The sequence below is a fragment of the Suncus etruscus genome, chromosome 6, assembly GCF_024139225.1.
Source record: "Suncus etruscus isolate mSunEtr1 chromosome 6, mSunEtr1.pri.cur, whole genome shotgun sequence".
NCBI classification, from domain to species: domain Eukaryota; kingdom Metazoa; phylum Chordata; class Mammalia; order Eulipotyphla; family Soricidae; genus Suncus; species Suncus etruscus.
Genome location: NC_064853.1, coordinates 90111395 through 90128279, shown reverse-complemented (window position 1 = coordinate 90128279; position 16885 = coordinate 90111395). Strand labels below are relative to the sequence as shown.

The window sequence follows — 16885 nt, the reverse complement described above, 5'->3', positions numbered from 1 at the left end:
CGGGGGCCCGCCAGACCTCCTCCTGCTAGACTCCCGGCTCCCAGAAAGGAGAGCCTTAAAATGTTTTTATAATTAAGTATATATGATCTTTCCTAACAAGTGCCATGCTTTCATAACTGTTAATCATTTAAAGTTTACCATTTTATTTTTTAATATTTTTCACATTTTTGACTACATATCCTTTATTATGAGGCTTTTTGTCCTTGATTAAATTATATGGTTCAGACAGGAACTACCAAAACATGAGATAAGATACATCCATCTTGAACTTAAATATTATTCTGGATATATATACACACACACACATACATACATCTATAATGTATAATTAGCTATCCTTTTTTCTTAATATAAAGCTGAAGAGATAGCGTGGAGGTAAGGCATTTGCCTTTCATGCAGATGGTCGGTGGTTCAAATCCTGGCATCCCATATGGTACCCTGAGCCTGCCAGGAGCAATTTCTGAGCATAGAACCAGGACTAAACACTTAACACTGCTGGGTGTGACCCCCCCCAAAAAAAAAAACAATGCAAACAAAAAAAAGTAAACCATATTTAAATGAAAAACATTTGCAGAGAAAGTTCAGTGACTGATCACATGCTTTGCATGAGAAACACCCAGGTTCTGTTTCTGAAACCACATAGTCCTCTCATGCACCATAGGGACTTACATTCAAGCATTGTCAGGTGATGCTCAAAGAAATACCCATAGTTGTTTTTTATATTAAGCTTGTGCTCATAAGGTCTGGCAGTGAACGATGCAGATTTTAGCCTTGAACACAGCCAGGTGTGATCAAAACAACAAAGAATATGAGCGGAAAGTTTTCTGGCACCATAAAAATCATTGGGATCTGAAAAGGAGGAGCGTGTAAGGAGCCTGTAGTTATTCCCACGACAGTATGTTTCAAGGACAGAGAAGCCCTGTATCTTTTAGGCCAAGGGAATTTCCTTTCTAATTTCCCCAATATTTACTGTGCTTATGCGAGAGAGAGAGAGAGAGAGAGAGAGAGAGAGAGAGAGAGAGAGAGAGAGAGAGAGAGAGAGAGAGAGAGAGAGAGAAACAAAAAAAATCCTTGCTACACCAGCCCTTTTTGTTTTCTTTCCTTTTCTGTTTTATTTTCTTTCATTCTTGTGGTTTTGTTTGGATATTGTATTTGTTGTTGTGGTGTTTTTTTGTAGTTGCTGGTTTTGGTCTTTTGTTTGATTTTTGTTTCTTTTGTTTTGTTTTGTTTATTTTGTTTTTGTTGTTGGTTTTTGTTCTATTTTATTTTTTTTTGGTTTTTTTTGTTATGTTTTTCTTCTTTTTCCCCCTTTCTTCTTTTTAAATTGATATTGATAATCTCTAGAAGGACTCCTCCCAGTTATTTTTGTTTTTTCTTTATTTTTTCAAACAGAACCACATAACTTGAATCATCTTGTTATGCCTCATAAATTGAGGAGGAAAAAATGAATTGTACCAGAGCCAAACATTTTTACATTGAGTAAAAATAAAAAAGGATCAGACTTAAACACCAAACCCAAAGTTAATGACAACATAATCGATACCCATTCTTCAACAAGCTATACACAGAGGGAAACAGTTATAATAGCAGTCCGAAGGGCAAAGGAGGGGGATCCTGGGAATGGGGTGGAGGGAGGACAACACTGGTGGTGGAAATACCCCTGATTCAATGTCATTACATACCTCAGACATTATGTAAAAGATTCGTAATTAATGTTGGTCACAATAAAAATTATTTAAAAAAAAAACCAACAGGAGTGTTGCATGAATTATCAACATTTTTGTTTAAATTTGCTTAACATTAATAAAACAGGGGTTTCTGTGTATCTGTGCATGTTTTCTCTTTTCTTGCACTCTGTATCGTCAACACTTTGTGCTGTGTGTTCATCTATCTGACTATCAGTCTATGTAAGAAACTAATACTGTTCATAAACAGTCAGAATTAGGAAGCATTAATAGAGCTTGACTAAATTAATTTCTAATATACAAATTTACTGCTTGATATATTAGTGAATCTAGAATTAACTGACAATGTCTTTTCTCACAGGCACTTAAATTTTACAATAATTAACCTTCATATGTAAATTTATAGTAAAATAATTATAAATGTAACACAATGAAAGTTCAGTTAAAATTAGAAGACAATAGGTCACTCATAACTCCAGCAACTTAAACCAAGCCCACACTGGATTGTTATCTCCAAGGGAACTTGGGTGCCTTCTGCAATGGGATCTAACTAGGACCACGGCATTCCACTGAGGGGCTCCTTCAACCAGTGAGAGCTGGTGTTTCATACTGGAAGCTGCTCTGAGTCTGGAAATCATCAAGAATCTGTTGGAGCTCTTATCTTCAAACCGCTCTCGAGGCTTGGGATCAGAGCCTTGGACTCCTCAGCAGTTCCTGGGCAAAGGGTGGCCAAACATGCCAGCTCAAACTCGCGAAGCTTTTTCTGTAGCAAGAAAGGACGAACACTGGCAACGGTCTGTGAAACGACTGAAACCGGCTGTAGAGTGGAACGTTTATTTGAAGACCAAGGGAAGTTATGTTCATTCTCAACACTCTCGTTCTGCAGCTTCTGATGCTCCAAAAGCAGATGAAGAACTTCTGGATTTAGAAGAGTCACGGCTGTTTGAAACCCTTTGGGAAAGATGACCTGGGAAGCATCTTCCAAGTTGCCAGTACACGGGTCACAACTGCCAGCCGCCATCTTAGGGCCAGGGTGAGCAGTATGCCCCTATCTAGTATGTTCAGGCTACCTACAGATCTAGTATGTTTAAGTAAAATTTGTCTCACTAGAAGCTTCCTGCCTGTCTTCTTTTCCTAAGCACTGCCAGGTGTGGATCCTATCAACAAACAAGCCAACAATTTGGTTATGGCATTTAACTAAATATGCTGTCCTGAATTGCCATATGCTATGTTTTTCCTGCAGTTTATAATGATGTATAATGATAGTAAGAGGTGAATAACTTCAGAGTGTATGCTTAAGTGAACATCTCAACTATTTTGTGAGAGTATTGGCAAAATATAGCATTTGCCTTGGCATTTATTTGCATGTTGCTTTTGTGATTCTTCTATTTTATTGCCATTAACACAGCATAACAAATGTCTTTCAGATGAGAAAAAAACAATGATTTCCTAAAGGCCTTAGTAGTTATTAGGATCTTGGATGACTCTCCCCAACAAGGGCTCTGTCTTTGTAAAAGCAATATATATCTATATCTATATCATCTATATCTATATCTATATCTATCTATCTATCTATCTATCTATCTATCTATCTATCTATCTATCTATCTATCATCTATCTAATCTGTTAGAGATTTGGATTCTGGTATCTAATTGAGAATCATTTGACTGGGAGGAAAATAACCCTAGCTGAAGTCAGTTGTTTGTGTGAGCTTGTGAGTGTGTGCATGTGTGTGTGTGTGTTTGTTTGTGTGCGTGTGTGTGTGTGTGTCTGATGGTAGTTATGTTGCTGGTGTTGGTGTTAGCTTTGCCTAAGGACCCTGGCCTCCCTATCCTGCCTGTTTTTTTTTTCTTCTATTAAACCCATTTTGAGGAAAACCCCTGTGTAGCCAGTCTTTCCTATGTGAACACAGGTGGAAGGCTATTTTTTTTTACAAAGTGTTTTTTTTTTATTAAGGATCTTTGCATCAATGTTTATCAGGGAAATTGGTGTGAAAATTTATTTTCTAGAAATGTCTTTGCTTTGGGGACTAGTGTAATGTTGGCTACATAAAGGGTGTTGAGACAGATTTCTGTGTCTTAGATGTTTTGGAAGAAATGAACAAGTAAAGGTATTAAATCTCTGAAAGTTTTATAATTTAAAGTTGAACTCATCCAGAGCAAGAATTTTTTTCCTGGTAATATTCTTGATAGTGCTCTAAATTCTTTATTTGTGATTAGCCTGTTATAATTTTATTTTCTCATACTTTAGGTTTGGCATAGTACATGACTCTAAGAGTCAATATATTTCATCTACATTCTCCAGCTTAAGTTGTTCATAGTAACCTTTCATTTTATCTTAAGTTACTGAAAGGTGTTGTAATTTCCCCCATTCATATCTGATCTACATAATTTGAACATTTTCTCATTTTATCTAAGTGATAAACCTAAACGTTTATCTATCTTGTTTATTCTTTCAGAGTTATTTCCTGATTTCTCTGGTATTTTCAGTTGTTTATGTTGATGATTGATGCTTCTTTTAAAAAAAAATATTTCAGGTCAAAACCAGGGCACAGAGATTGTGTAGACTGACATTCTTACCCAAAAATGCACCAGCAATATAATATGGCATTATTCCTTTTCATAAAGGCATATTAATAAAGGGAAATTTTATATATAGAAAGAAGCTGTTGTCTACTAGGGATAAGAACCCATACATTTTTTAATACAGGGTTGCTTCCCACCCTGAACATGTGTCATGTGATCAGACAGCGACCATCCAATCCCAAACCCTAGATTGCAGACATAGAACTGACACAGTTCCCTGTGACATCACCAGGAACCAAACTTCCCCTGGGAAATTTCTAATACTGCTCTAGCACCAATTTGTGCCAGTTTTGATATGACATCCTGATAACAAGGAAATGGCAACAACTTGATCTAAGAGCAGGTTGTCCTAATGGTAAGATGAAATCAAAAGAAACATCATCCTTGGATCTGTGCAAAATACAAGATCACTAACTACAGAAGACTGTCTTTTACAACTATGAATGGGCAAAATTTATCCTGGGATCAATATGGGCCACATATTGTATTTGTATGTGTTTTGTTTCTTCATTGCAAAATAAGATATATGCAGTGTGCATAAGAATTCGTTCATAAGTTTTGTTTTTACTATAGTCAGACCCTCCAATGGTCTGAGGGACAGTGAACTGGCCCCCTGTTTAAAAAGTTTGAGGACCCCGGTTCAGCCTATGATCTTCGTCCTAGGAACTGTGCAAAACCCAATACCACCAATTATAGAAGACTGATTGCAACAACAGTGATGGAACAAACTTCAAGAAATGTAAAGAAAGACTCTATCCTAGGCTTCATCCTATGTCCTGTGCAAATACCAAAATCACTAGTTACAGAGGCCTGATTTTGTGTGTGTGTGTGGTTTTTGGGTCACACCCGGCAGTGCTCAGGGGAAACTCCTGGCTCCATGCTCAGAAATTGCTACTGGCAGACATGGGGACCATATGGGAAGCCGGATTCGAACTGATGACCTTCTGCATGAAAGGCAAATGCCTTACCTCCATGCTATCTCTCCGGCCCCACAGAGGCCTGATTTTATCATACACAACCGAGTGGAAAGTTTCCTGGCACCGTAAAATGACCTTGGGGTGTGAAAATGAGCATGTACGGAGCCTATAATTATTCCCATGACAGTATGCTTCAATGGCGGAGAAACCCTATATTTCTTAGAAGATGGAAATTCCCTTTCTAATTTCCCTATATTTACTGTGCTGATGCAAAAAAAAAATAGAAAAGAAAAGAAAAGAAAAGAAGCTCAAATGCTTGCCACCCCAGTCCTCCTTCCCCTTTTTTTTTTTTTTCTTGTATGTTCTCATGGTGGTTAATGTTTGGTGTTTGACTTTGTTGTGGTGGTGAATTTTTTTTTTATTTTCTGGTTTTTGTTTTTTGTTTTATTTTTGTTTTTGTTCGTTTTGTTTTTTGTTGTTTTTATTTCCTCCCTTCTTTTAAATTGATATTTATTTATTTATGTCTAAAATACCAGTTATTTTAAATTCTTGTCTAGGGCTCTATTTTCTGGTAAATCTGCCCATCGTGAGAGTGAATTATTGAAGACTCCAACTACTATTGTGTTTTCATTAATGCATTTCTTTAGTTTTGTTATGAGAACTTTTATGAACTTTTCTGGGCTTTATTAAGTGCATAAATGTTGATTATAGTTAGCATTTATTGATCCCTGATCCAATATGTAGTGTTCATCACTGTAATCACCTTTCTATTGAATGTTATTTAGTTAATATTTATAACTATATATTTATATATTTTATATATTTATATATTTTATATTTATACATTATATTTATCATATATTATGTATATAATATATATTGATAAATATATATATTTAAATACTGATAGAAGTGTATCTGTCCCAGATTTTTTTCCTTCCTTTAGCTTGTATGTTTGTTTTCCATCATTTTCCTCTGAATATGTGTTTATCTTTTATGTATAGGTGTATTTCCAATAAGCAGCAGATGAATGAATTTTCTTTCCTGACTCCATCTACTCTGTGCAATGTAAAGGTAAGTTAACGCAGAAATTACAATGATAGATAGGGTTGTATTGCCATAGCCACGTATATGGATATGTAATTTAGTTGTTTTTGCAAGCCTTATAGTTTTTTAGTAATTCTTGGAGATTATTAGAATTGCTTTATGAGTTGCAAATGTTGCCAGTTTTTTGTTTGTCTGAAAAGATTCTTATTCGTCCCTCAAATCTATGTGATAGCTCCGAAGGACAGTGAACTCTGGGTTAGAATTTTTGTTAGTTTTGTTTTGTTTTTAGACTACACCTGGCATTACTCAGGGCTTACTCCTGATTCTGTGCTCAAAAATCACTCCTGGCAGGCTTGGAGGATGTATAGGATGCCAGAATCAAACCCAGGCTTGTCCTGGGTTGGCCATATGCAAGGCAAATGCCCTACCACTGTACTATCACTCTGGCCCCTTGGCATTTTTTTATTCAATACCTTGAATATATCATTCCACTCTTTCCTTGTAAGGAAGATGTGTTATTATTATTATTATTATTATTATTATTATTATTTGTTTTTTTAGGCCACACCTGTTTGATGCTCAGGGGTTACTCTTGGCTAAGCGCTCAGAAATTGCCCCTGGCTTGGGGGAACCATATAGTACGCCAGAGGATCAAACCTTGGTCCTTCCTTGGCTAGCGCTTGCAAGGCAGACACCTTACCTCTAGCACCACCTCAACGGCCCCTTGTTTTAATAGTCTTATGTTGTTCTCCTTCTATTTGAAAGTAGTTTTTTACTTATTCTTCTTTTAAATTGTTTTTTTTTTTCTTTGATTTTACCATTTGATTACTATGTCTTTGTATTTTTGAGTCTATTTTGTTTGTTTCTCTTTGGGTCTCATAAATCTGTGTAGGATCCTATCTTCAGAGATAAGGAAAGTTCTCAGTAATTATTTTTTATGACAGCCATTTTCCCCTTTCCATTTTTTCCTTTCCTCTGGTATTCTTATGATTCAAAGAATTATTTCTCTGACTATTTTATATCAACAATCTTACATGCATTTTCATTCATTTATCTCTTTTCTTTTGTCCATTCTATGTGATGACCAATATTTTGCTTGAATTTCAATGTTATGGTTGATTCTATTGTTATTTTCGTGGTTAATTCTGTTGTTATGGCTGGGTATTGTATTCATAACTCCTTCAATTCCATTTGTATGGACTCTGATAAACTAGATTAATTTCTCCTTCAGTTGGCTGAATTTTTTTCCCCAAAGATTGCCTTATTTCCATGGGCATTGCATGGAACATTGATTTACATTCCTCATCAATGGAGGTTGAGGTTTTTTTTGATCTCTATGATTTGGGAGAACTACTGACCTTGTCTACCAAAGAATATGAATTTCTTTATATCTTCATTGTTTTTAAAGAGCTATGAGCACTTTGATTTGAGATTCATATTTATAATTGTGTGTGATTTGTTTATATTTCAGCACTGTTTCTCTCTATAAGCAATTTACCTAACAATGTCAGTGCCCTAAAATGCTGTTTCAGCATTCATACAGGAGAGTAGCTAGTAAGCCATTTGTCTGGATGGCAATTGTAGAGGGATTTGAGATATCAAAACAAAAAAAATACATTTGGAGCTAGTCAGGTGGAAGGGGTGAACATGTCATGCAGATGTACTACCATCTGTGTGGTTTTGGTATTGAGAGGCAGGCAGTAGCAGGAATGATGACTTCCTGGTGAAAGGTAGCAAGGAGTGTGAGAACTGTGGGCCAGAGAGGGATCAGAGCCCTGGACTAAACTAAATGATAAAAGTGGCCAATGTCTGCATTATGGGACCCTTTTGGATATGTCCTGGGTTCTGGAGCCTGGTCTGGGGCATTCTTGGGGCAGGGCAGCAAGAGAGAAGAGACACACAATGTGGGAATGGTGGGCAGGTGGCTACATTACTTTGGATCAAAGAGACACTCTGATGTGCTTTGGATTTGCTGACACCACAGCTCTTTGAGGGGTTGAGGATTGACTTTGTGGACCTGACTTCAGATGAACAATTTGTTATCACAGGAGCTTCCATCCTATATTGTCTGTGGTGGAATCAGGATGATACTCACTAGGAAGCATTTTTCTTTTTTTTTTTTTTTTTTTTTTTTTGGTTTTTGGGCCACACCCTGTGATGCTCAGGGGTTACTCCTGGCTATGCGCTCAGAAGTTGCTCCTGGCTTCTTGGGGGACCATATGGGACGCCGGGGGATCGAACCGTGGTCCATCCTAGGCTAGCGCAGGCACCTTACCTCCAGCGCCACCGCCTGGCCCCAGGAAGCATTTTTCAAATGGCAAAAAACAGAGGGCAGGACTGACCAAACAGAACCTCTGGTTTGTGCATAGTCAAGTGTCATTTATCCTGGAAACCTTATTCATAATTCATATGGCTAGCATAAGCAATTTTGTAGAGAGTTTAAGCCTTTGTCAGAGACACACAGGAACATTTCTGATCATAACATCTAGAAATGTTCTAAGAGTTTCAGCCCCAGGAACTTCAGACCCTTAAGACTCTGATTTTCATCCATTGTAGAGAATCTCTAGAAATTACCAGAAAAATTATTGGACCACAAATGCAGTATATATAGATACTGCCTCAACCAATATAAAAGACTCAGTATATCTACCTATAAAAGGTGCATACTGACCATTTGGACTTTGTGAGACATTAACCTGTTTTCCAAATCCCCTTGTTGTCTTTGAATCAGGAACACTCTCATTATATACTAGTGATGGCGAGGTGTGTTCAAGCAGATGTTTTTAGCAGTCTTCTAGGCAGGACAGAAGACATCTCAGATTATGAGACTGACGTGCTACCTACTGCGCTAACGAGGGCCGGAGAGATAGCATGGAGGTAAGGCGTTTACCTTTCATGCAGAAGGTCATCGGTTCAAATCCCGGCATCCCATATGGTCCCCCGTGCCTACCAGGAGCAATTTCTGAGCACGGAGCCAGGAAAAACCGCTGAGCACTGTCGGGTGTGACCCAAAAACCACAAAAAAAAAAAAAAGACATCTCAGAGGTGACCTGCTGAAGCTTCAGTTGCTCACTTGTCACCAGGTCTAGTGGACACAGATTAAGTCTTCTTGGTTTAGCCTATGTTACAAGAAATAACTCCTGTTGTTCTTTGCACTTTCAGTTAGGGTTTTTTTTATATAATTTTTTTATTTTGAATTATGAGAACAAAAGATGCAAAGAAAGAGGAAAAGGTAAAGTTACAGTGGAAGGACAATCACCCATAACATAATTCTCAGAAGAAGTCCCCTTGCTGATATCTTAACTTTGAACTTTCACCAAAGAAAGTTAAGATAAATAAAACAGAATCCATGTGCAATTACTTTGTCCCTCAAGTCCCCAGATTGTAGCACATTATAATATTTCTTAACAGCACACAAGGCAATCTAAAGCCATCAAACTTACGTAACTCCTTAAACATTAGAGGCATAGTATTTTTTACATTTCCATGTACATGCATATTAGCTTAAGTTAACCTCAAATTTTAAGTGGGTGTGTTTTAAGGATTAGAGTCAAAGGAGCACAGTAAAAACGGTGTTAGAGTGGCAATTGTTGTTTGCATAGGCCCACCAAAATATGAGAGGCATGGAAAGGAATAACCTTGGCCTAAATACAAAGAGATCCTACCCCTGAAGTTTCCTGGCATAAGACCAGCTCTAGGCCTCAGGAAAGTTATCGTTCGCTTCAAGACATTGTCCGTAGCGCCAACACACTTATCACACAGTCTCTGTTGTTGGTCTCATGTTTCTGTGTTAAAGATTCTGGAATCTGCATGTCCTACATTGAAGTCATGTTGTGGAGTGCCTTCTCGTTTCACCTCACCATGAAAGGGCAATGCAGGAAGCCCTGTCCTGTAAGCAGGTTGTTGTTGTTAAGTCTTCTCATTGTTAAGGGAAGTCTCTTTTGAGCAGGACGATGTCTGAGCAGTGGTAGGGTCTTCCGTGGTAGAGGATTGCTTCCAGGTGATGTTATAGACAAACCTCACAATTAAGGGGCAATACAGCAAGCCCTGTCCAGTAAGCAGGTCATTGTTCTTGTTGTCTTCTCAGTGTTAAGGGGTGTCTCTTTTGAGTAGATAGATGTCAGAGCAGCTGTAGGGTCGTCCCTGGTACAGGAATGCCTCCGGGTGATGTTATATACAACCTTGGATGTTTTGTAAATGTCTTCTGTAGATCAAGGGGTAAATGAAGAATGCCCATTCTTCTGAGGCCTGTGCCAGGTCTTTATGTCAATGTTCAGGGTGTAAGGTCTCATTGCACTACAAGATTTGTGTGTTCCCATTTCTATTAGATAAGAACTTATTGGTATGTATATTATTTTCCCATGTTAGTGTGCCTACGCAAACAAGATATAAAGCCACGTGGTGCTATCAGATATATGGGGGCATAAGAACATTTCCATCAAGACCCATGACTTGGTTCAAACATAAGTATTAAACTGAGGGATTCTTTCACACCAAATTCCATATTGAGCAGTTCACAAAGAGAAGATAAAAAACATGGGGGGATCATTACTGTATAAGAAAGTATTTAGCAAAAGTTATAGCCGTCAAAGAAAACACCCATAAAATGTTGAAAAGATATGTGTCCTTTTTATGCCTTTTAAAATAGTTGGGTGGGTGTTAACTCTGGGACACCACTTTGGTTTGAGACTTAGGACTCAACAGTACTTAAGTTAGAAAGGGTAAAAAAGGAGTAATGATGATAGGAGTTAAAGAAGTTAAAGAGAAATATGAACTTATGAAGGGGTATACAAAAGGGCAGAGTACAAAATGGACATTCTGCATATATAAAAACATAATTCAATGATAGTGAGTACTATTAATGTTTCTAGTCAGAGTACTATTAATGTTTCTTGTGAGAGTACGATTAATGTTTCTTGTGAGAGTACTATTAATGTTTCTTGTGCGCGCAGGGGGCATATCGATTTTGAATATGTAGACTGGACAGAGATTACCAGTGCCAGCCAAACCTCCTCCTGCTAGACTCCCGGCTCCCAGGAAGGAGAGATCCTTCAAGAAGCTGGGAGACCAGAAGTTCAGAGCCCCACCCAGACCCTCCCTAAGGAGCAGCATGGATAGTGGGGGAAGGTCTAGGGTACCTTCAAGCTCCACCAAGGGACCCAACTCACCAGCTTGCCCAGGCGTGCGGCCCGGGGAAGCCCTGGAGATCTGGAGCAAGGCGGCAGAGGGGTGCTGGGGTTACCCAAGTCCCGCACCCCCCCTAGGCCTGGCCAAGCAGGCCTCCGGCATGGCGGGGGCCTGCCAAACCTCCTCCTGCTAGACTCCCAGCTCTCAGGAAGGAGAGATCCTTCAAGAAGCTGGGAGACCAGAAGTTCAGAGCCCCACCCAGACCCTCCCTAAGGAGCCGCATGGATAGTGGGGGAAGGTCTAGGGTACCTTCAAGCTCCACCAAGGGACCCAACTCAACGGCTTGCCCAGGCGTGTGGCCCGGGGAAGCCCTGGAGATCTGGAGCAAGGCGGCAGAGGGGTACTGGGGTTACCCATTCCCGCACCCCCCCTAGGCCTGGCCAAGCAGGCCTCCGGCATGGCGGGGGCCTGCCAAACCTCCTCCTGCTAGACTCCCGGCTCCCAGGAAGGAGAGATCCTTCAAGAAGCTGGGAGACCAGAGGTTCAGAGCCCCACCCAGACCCTCCCTAAGGAGCCGCATGGATAGTGGGGGAAGGCCTAGGGTACCTTCAAGCTCCACCAAGGGACCCAACTCACCGGCTTTCCCAGGTGTGTGGCCCAGGGAAGCCCTGGAGATCTGGAGCAAGGCGGCACAGGGGTGCTGGGGTCACCCAAGTCCTGCACCCCCCCTAGGCCTGGCCAAGCAGGCCTCCAGCATGGCGGGGGCCTACCAAACCTCCTCCTGCTAGACTCCCGGCTCCCAGGAAGGAGCTGTCCTTCAAGAAGCTGGGAGACCAGAAGTTCAGAGCCCCACCCAGACCCTCCCTAAGGAGCAGCATGGATAGTGGGGGAAAGCCTAGGGTACCTTCAAGCTCCACCAAGGGACCCAACTCACCGGCTTGCCCAGGCGTGTGGCCTGGGGAAGCCCTGGAGATCTGGAGCAAGGCGGCAGAGGGGTGCTGGGGTTACCCATTCCCGCACCCCCCCTAGGCCTGGCCAAGCAGGCCTCCGGCATGGCGGGGGCCTGCCAAACCTCCTCCTGCTAGACTCCCAGCTCCCAGGAAGGAGAGGTCCTTCAAGAAGCTGGGAGACCAGAAGTTCAGAGCCCCACCCAGACCCTCCCTAAGGAGCCGCATGGATAGTGGGGGAAGGCCTAGGGTACCTTCAAGCTCCACCAAGGGACCCAACTCACTGGCTTGCCCAGGCGTGTGGCCCGGGGAAGCCCTGGAGATCTGGAGCAAGGCGGCAGAGGGGTGCTGGGGTTACCCAAGTCCCACACCCCCCCTAGGCCTGGCCAAGCAGGCCCCCAGCATGGCGGGGGCCTGCCAAACCTCCTCCTGCTAGACTCCCCCAGTTAGGGGTTTTTTTTGTTTGTTTTTGTTTTCTTTTTTTTAATTTGAGACACACCTGATGATGCTCAGGGGTTACTCCTGGCTGTGTAATCAGGAATCAAATGCAGTGCTGTCATGGTAAGCAGCGTGCAAGGCACAAGCCCCATCACAGTGCTATCGCTCTGCCCCCAGCTTTTCATTTACTTTTTTTGTTCTACGAATGACCCCAAGATTTCCTCATCAGTTTCTGTAGTCTTTTTTTTTTTTTTTTTGCATTGATCATCTACTCAGCCATTCTTTCCATGGAGCCAGAATATGACTTTTCAAGGTGCTGAGCATAATCTTAGCAAGTCCCTAAGACCTTGTTTTGGCTTGGGGATTGGAAAGGGGAGAGGCATAGTTTTGCTCTATTTTGCATCATTTTCCTTTCACACTATGCAAATGGACTCAGAGGAGTTAAAGTTCTTAGCTTTCTCTACCCTCCCCCTCTCCAAACAGATCTCAGGGTTGAAACCAAGCAGCCCAAACCAGAGTCTGTATTCTTGCCTGTGAGTCTTGTGGCTGCCTGTTTTCCACCCTTGATTTCAGTTCTTTGAAGCCTCTCCATGCACACTGTCTGGGCCACTTGAGCATGGGAATAAGTCCACACCTGGCTGTTCTTATATTCCTCTCATGCCCCATCCTGGGTTTCATTTCACAGAAGGAGACACACATGGTCTGTGACATCTCCAAGGTGACTGCTCAAATGACAGGAGGGAATGCGACTGGAACACAGGAAATTTCAAAGCCTAGACCTTGAGGTTAATATTGCAAACAATATTAACTAGGGCTGAAGAACAAAATAAATACCAGATCTGGCAAAAACCTGCCTCCTATTTTGTAAAGAGAAAATTATTGATGAAGTAGCAGCAATTGATATTAAGTGATGATCTTATAGGTATTCCTACAAAATCTGACCATCAGAACAAGCTCTCCTTTTCGCTTCATGGATTATTATTTGTTTGTTTGTGTTGGGGTCATATCTGGCAGTGCTCAGGTACTCCTGACTCTGTACTTTGGTAGATTCAGGGGACCTTATGGGCACTAGGGATTGAGCTCAGATTGGCCATTTACAAGGCAAGTACCTTATCCTCTGTTCTCTTTCCAGGCCTACTTCTTGGCTGTTTAATTAAATAGTTAGGATTTTTAATTTGAATAATGTAAGTAGGAATTTGGAGTTGTGTGTATGTGTAAAAAATAAGTTGATTACACTTTTAAACACTACATGTTTCTGTTCTAAATAGACATGGAAATAGCACACTGGCTAAAATGAGGAATACAATTTGTAAAACACAAAAGTATAATTTTTTCCCCTTTGTTGTCTTCAAAATAATTTAAAAGGCCAATTTAATTAGTGAAATGTTTTTCTTTTGATTTCTTTTAATTTGGTCTTATTTATTATTAGTAGTAGTAGTATTATTTTTGGTTTTTGGGTCACACTGGTCAGTGCTCAGGGGTTACTTCTGGCTCTAAGCTCAGAAATTGCTTCTGGCAGACTTGGGGGACCATATGGAATGCCGGGATTCGAACCACCGTCCTTCCGCATGCAAGGCAAATGCCTTACCTCCATGCTATCTCTCCGGCCCCAATTTGACCTTGTTTTTAATTTTATTGTTTTAATTAATTAATTAATTTTTAACTGAAACTCAACTAAAAACATGTTTATAATTATGGTGCTTAGACACTATGAATAAGAAAATAAATTAAAAATAAATTTTCAGTCCATTTTCTTTTTTCTTCTCTTCTTTTTCTTCTTCCTCTTTCTCCTCTTTTTCTCTTATTCTTCTTCCTCCTCTTCTTCCTCCTCCTCTACTTCTACTTTTCTTTCTCCTCTTCATTTTTTTCTTCCTCTTCTACCCCTTCTTCCTCTTTTTCTGTCTTATTTTTCTTCTTTTGTTTCCTTCTTCTTTCTCTTCATCTTATTTTTCTTTTTCCTCCTCTTATTTTTCCTCCTTTTCCTTCCTTTTCTTTTTCTTCTTCCTCTTCTTCTTCTTCTTCTTCTTCTTCTTCTTCCCCTTTTTCCTCTACTTCTTCTTCTTCTTCTTCTTCTTCTTCTTCTTCTTCTTCTTCTTCTTCTTCTTCTTCTTCTTTCCCTTTTTCCTCTACTTCTTACTCCTCTTATACTTCCTCCAACTCTTCTTAATATTCTCTCTCTGAGTCTCTGGAACTTCAATGATTCCTATGTTTTTTCTGTTGAGTTTATCAAAGACTTCTATTTTTATCTGTTCACATTTTTTGAGTAGGTTATTTGTTGTCTGATCATTTGCTCTAAGTTTCTTTTCCAATCTCTTCTGCTGTATGGATTTGTTCTGCATCTCATCCTCTGGCTCACTGACCCCATATTCAATTGCAGTTACTCCCTTGGAAAGGCTTTCCATTGAGATTTTCATTTCATCTACCGAGTTTTTCAGACCTCTTGTTTCAGTTTGGATTTTTCTGAGTTCAGTCGTTGTGATCTATTCAGCTCGATCTATGCTTGCTTTGAGTTCTTTGAGCATCCTCCATATTAATACTCTAAACTCCTCATCTGAGATGCTTTTTAGGTCATCTTCATTATCTATGCATGGTAATGTCCTGTATTGTTTCCCCATTGCAACACTTATATAGTGGTTTTTACTATGTGCTGTGCTGGGATTCCTGGTTTAGAAGGTGCACGTGGCAGCAGAGCAAAGTGGAGCCTTGGAGTTTAGGCCCTGGAGATTGTGTTTGATGGTGACTTCTTGGCTGTCTTGTGCAAAAAAAGCAGACAGGGAGCAAGGCAGCAGTCCTTTATAATGGTCCTCTTGTGCCCAAACACATGGCAGGAATCAGCACCCACCATATTGGGTGGGACCTTTAACAGGTTTAGGCCCTAGAGATAGTGTTCAATGGCATCTTCTTGGCTGTCTTGTGCAGAAAAACAGCAGTTTCTGTAATCTTGCCAAAACTATGTGTTTCTTATATTAAAATAAAAACAAAATTACACCAGAATGCTTCATTTAGTTTTCACCATTGGATGAACACCCAAATCTATCATTTCAACTTATAGCTGTGTGAGACTCCAATTCCATAATACCATTTGAAGAAGGTATACTCAATATATAAAGGAAAAGGGAATGAAAGCAGATTGGGGTTTCATAGGCTGGGAGAGAAGATGTGGAAATAATTAAATGCTAACTGGTATCCTATGAAGTAGAAATATCAACAGATAAAGCATTATCAATATTCCATATTATACCCAAGGAGCATAACATTTGCAATAAAACACAAGTGTATTTAAAGTAAAGACTAACATGATCTGGTGTCAATCAAAGAAGAACACAGCAAAATCAAATCTCCAGTGCCTGATTTCAGGTAGGAGTGCCCCTGCCCACAATGACAGGAGGTAATTTCTATCTGGTCTTGGGCTATAGCGGACTCCTTTAAAAATGAAACCTGGTGCTACCTCCAGATCCCTGATTTCAATCAAAAAAGAACACAGGGGGAAAAGAAGGTCACGCACTTCTTATAGAACACAAATTCCATTGCAATGTGGAGTAAGAATCACACTTCAAGTGTGGCAATGGGGAAACAACACAGGACAACAACATACATAGAGAATGAAGATGGCAGCTCTGATGACCCCCAAAATGCCAACCACCTAATTAACCTCTCAGATAAGGAGTTTAGAATAGAAACATGGAGGATGTTCATAGAACTCAAGAAAAGCATAGATCGATCTGAACAGACCACAAATATAGAAATCATAAAACTCAAAAAAATATATCCTCTTTCTTCCCAGTGGTTTACTGTTCTAGTCTTACAATGATCTGAGCAGTTATTACACATGGGATAGAGTGACATGGGGCCTTTGTATACAGGGGTGAAGTAACCTTTTCATCCCCTCTGCATGGGCTCCACATCCTGGAAAAAAAGAAAGAAAAAAAAAAAGAAATCATAAAACTCAAAATTGAAATAACAGGACTGAAAATGGAGTAGAGGAAATGAAAAACTCTATGCTTCAATTACTCTCCAATAGAGTAACAGCAGCTAAGACAGAATTAGTGAGCTGGAAGATGTGATGCATAATAACTCCATACAGCAGAAGAGATTGGAAAAGAGCCTCAAAGCAAATGATGAGACACTGGAAAAATAC

At 40.1% G+C, this 16885-nt stretch overlaps 1 protein-coding gene and 1 non-coding gene across 2 annotated transcripts; one reads left to right on the top strand and one right to left on the bottom strand.

The window, feature by feature from the left end:
- Positions 1-2322: 2322 nt before the first annotated feature.
- LOC126012100 (DNA-directed RNA polymerase II subunit RPB4-like) lies at positions 2323-2706 on the bottom strand. Its single transcript, XM_049775907.1, has one exon. The coding sequence runs from the start codon at positions 2704-2706 to the stop codon at positions 2323-2325; it is 384 nt and encodes a 127-aa protein (XP_049631864.1).
- A 13817-nt stretch (positions 2707-16523) lies between these two features.
- Positions 16524-16654, top strand: LOC126012486 (small nucleolar RNA SNORA20). Its single transcript, XR_007496949.1, has one exon. It is a non-coding gene; the product is annotated as a small nucleolar RNA SNORA20 (small nucleolar RNA).
- The last annotated feature ends 231 nt before the right edge of the window (positions 16655-16885 follow it).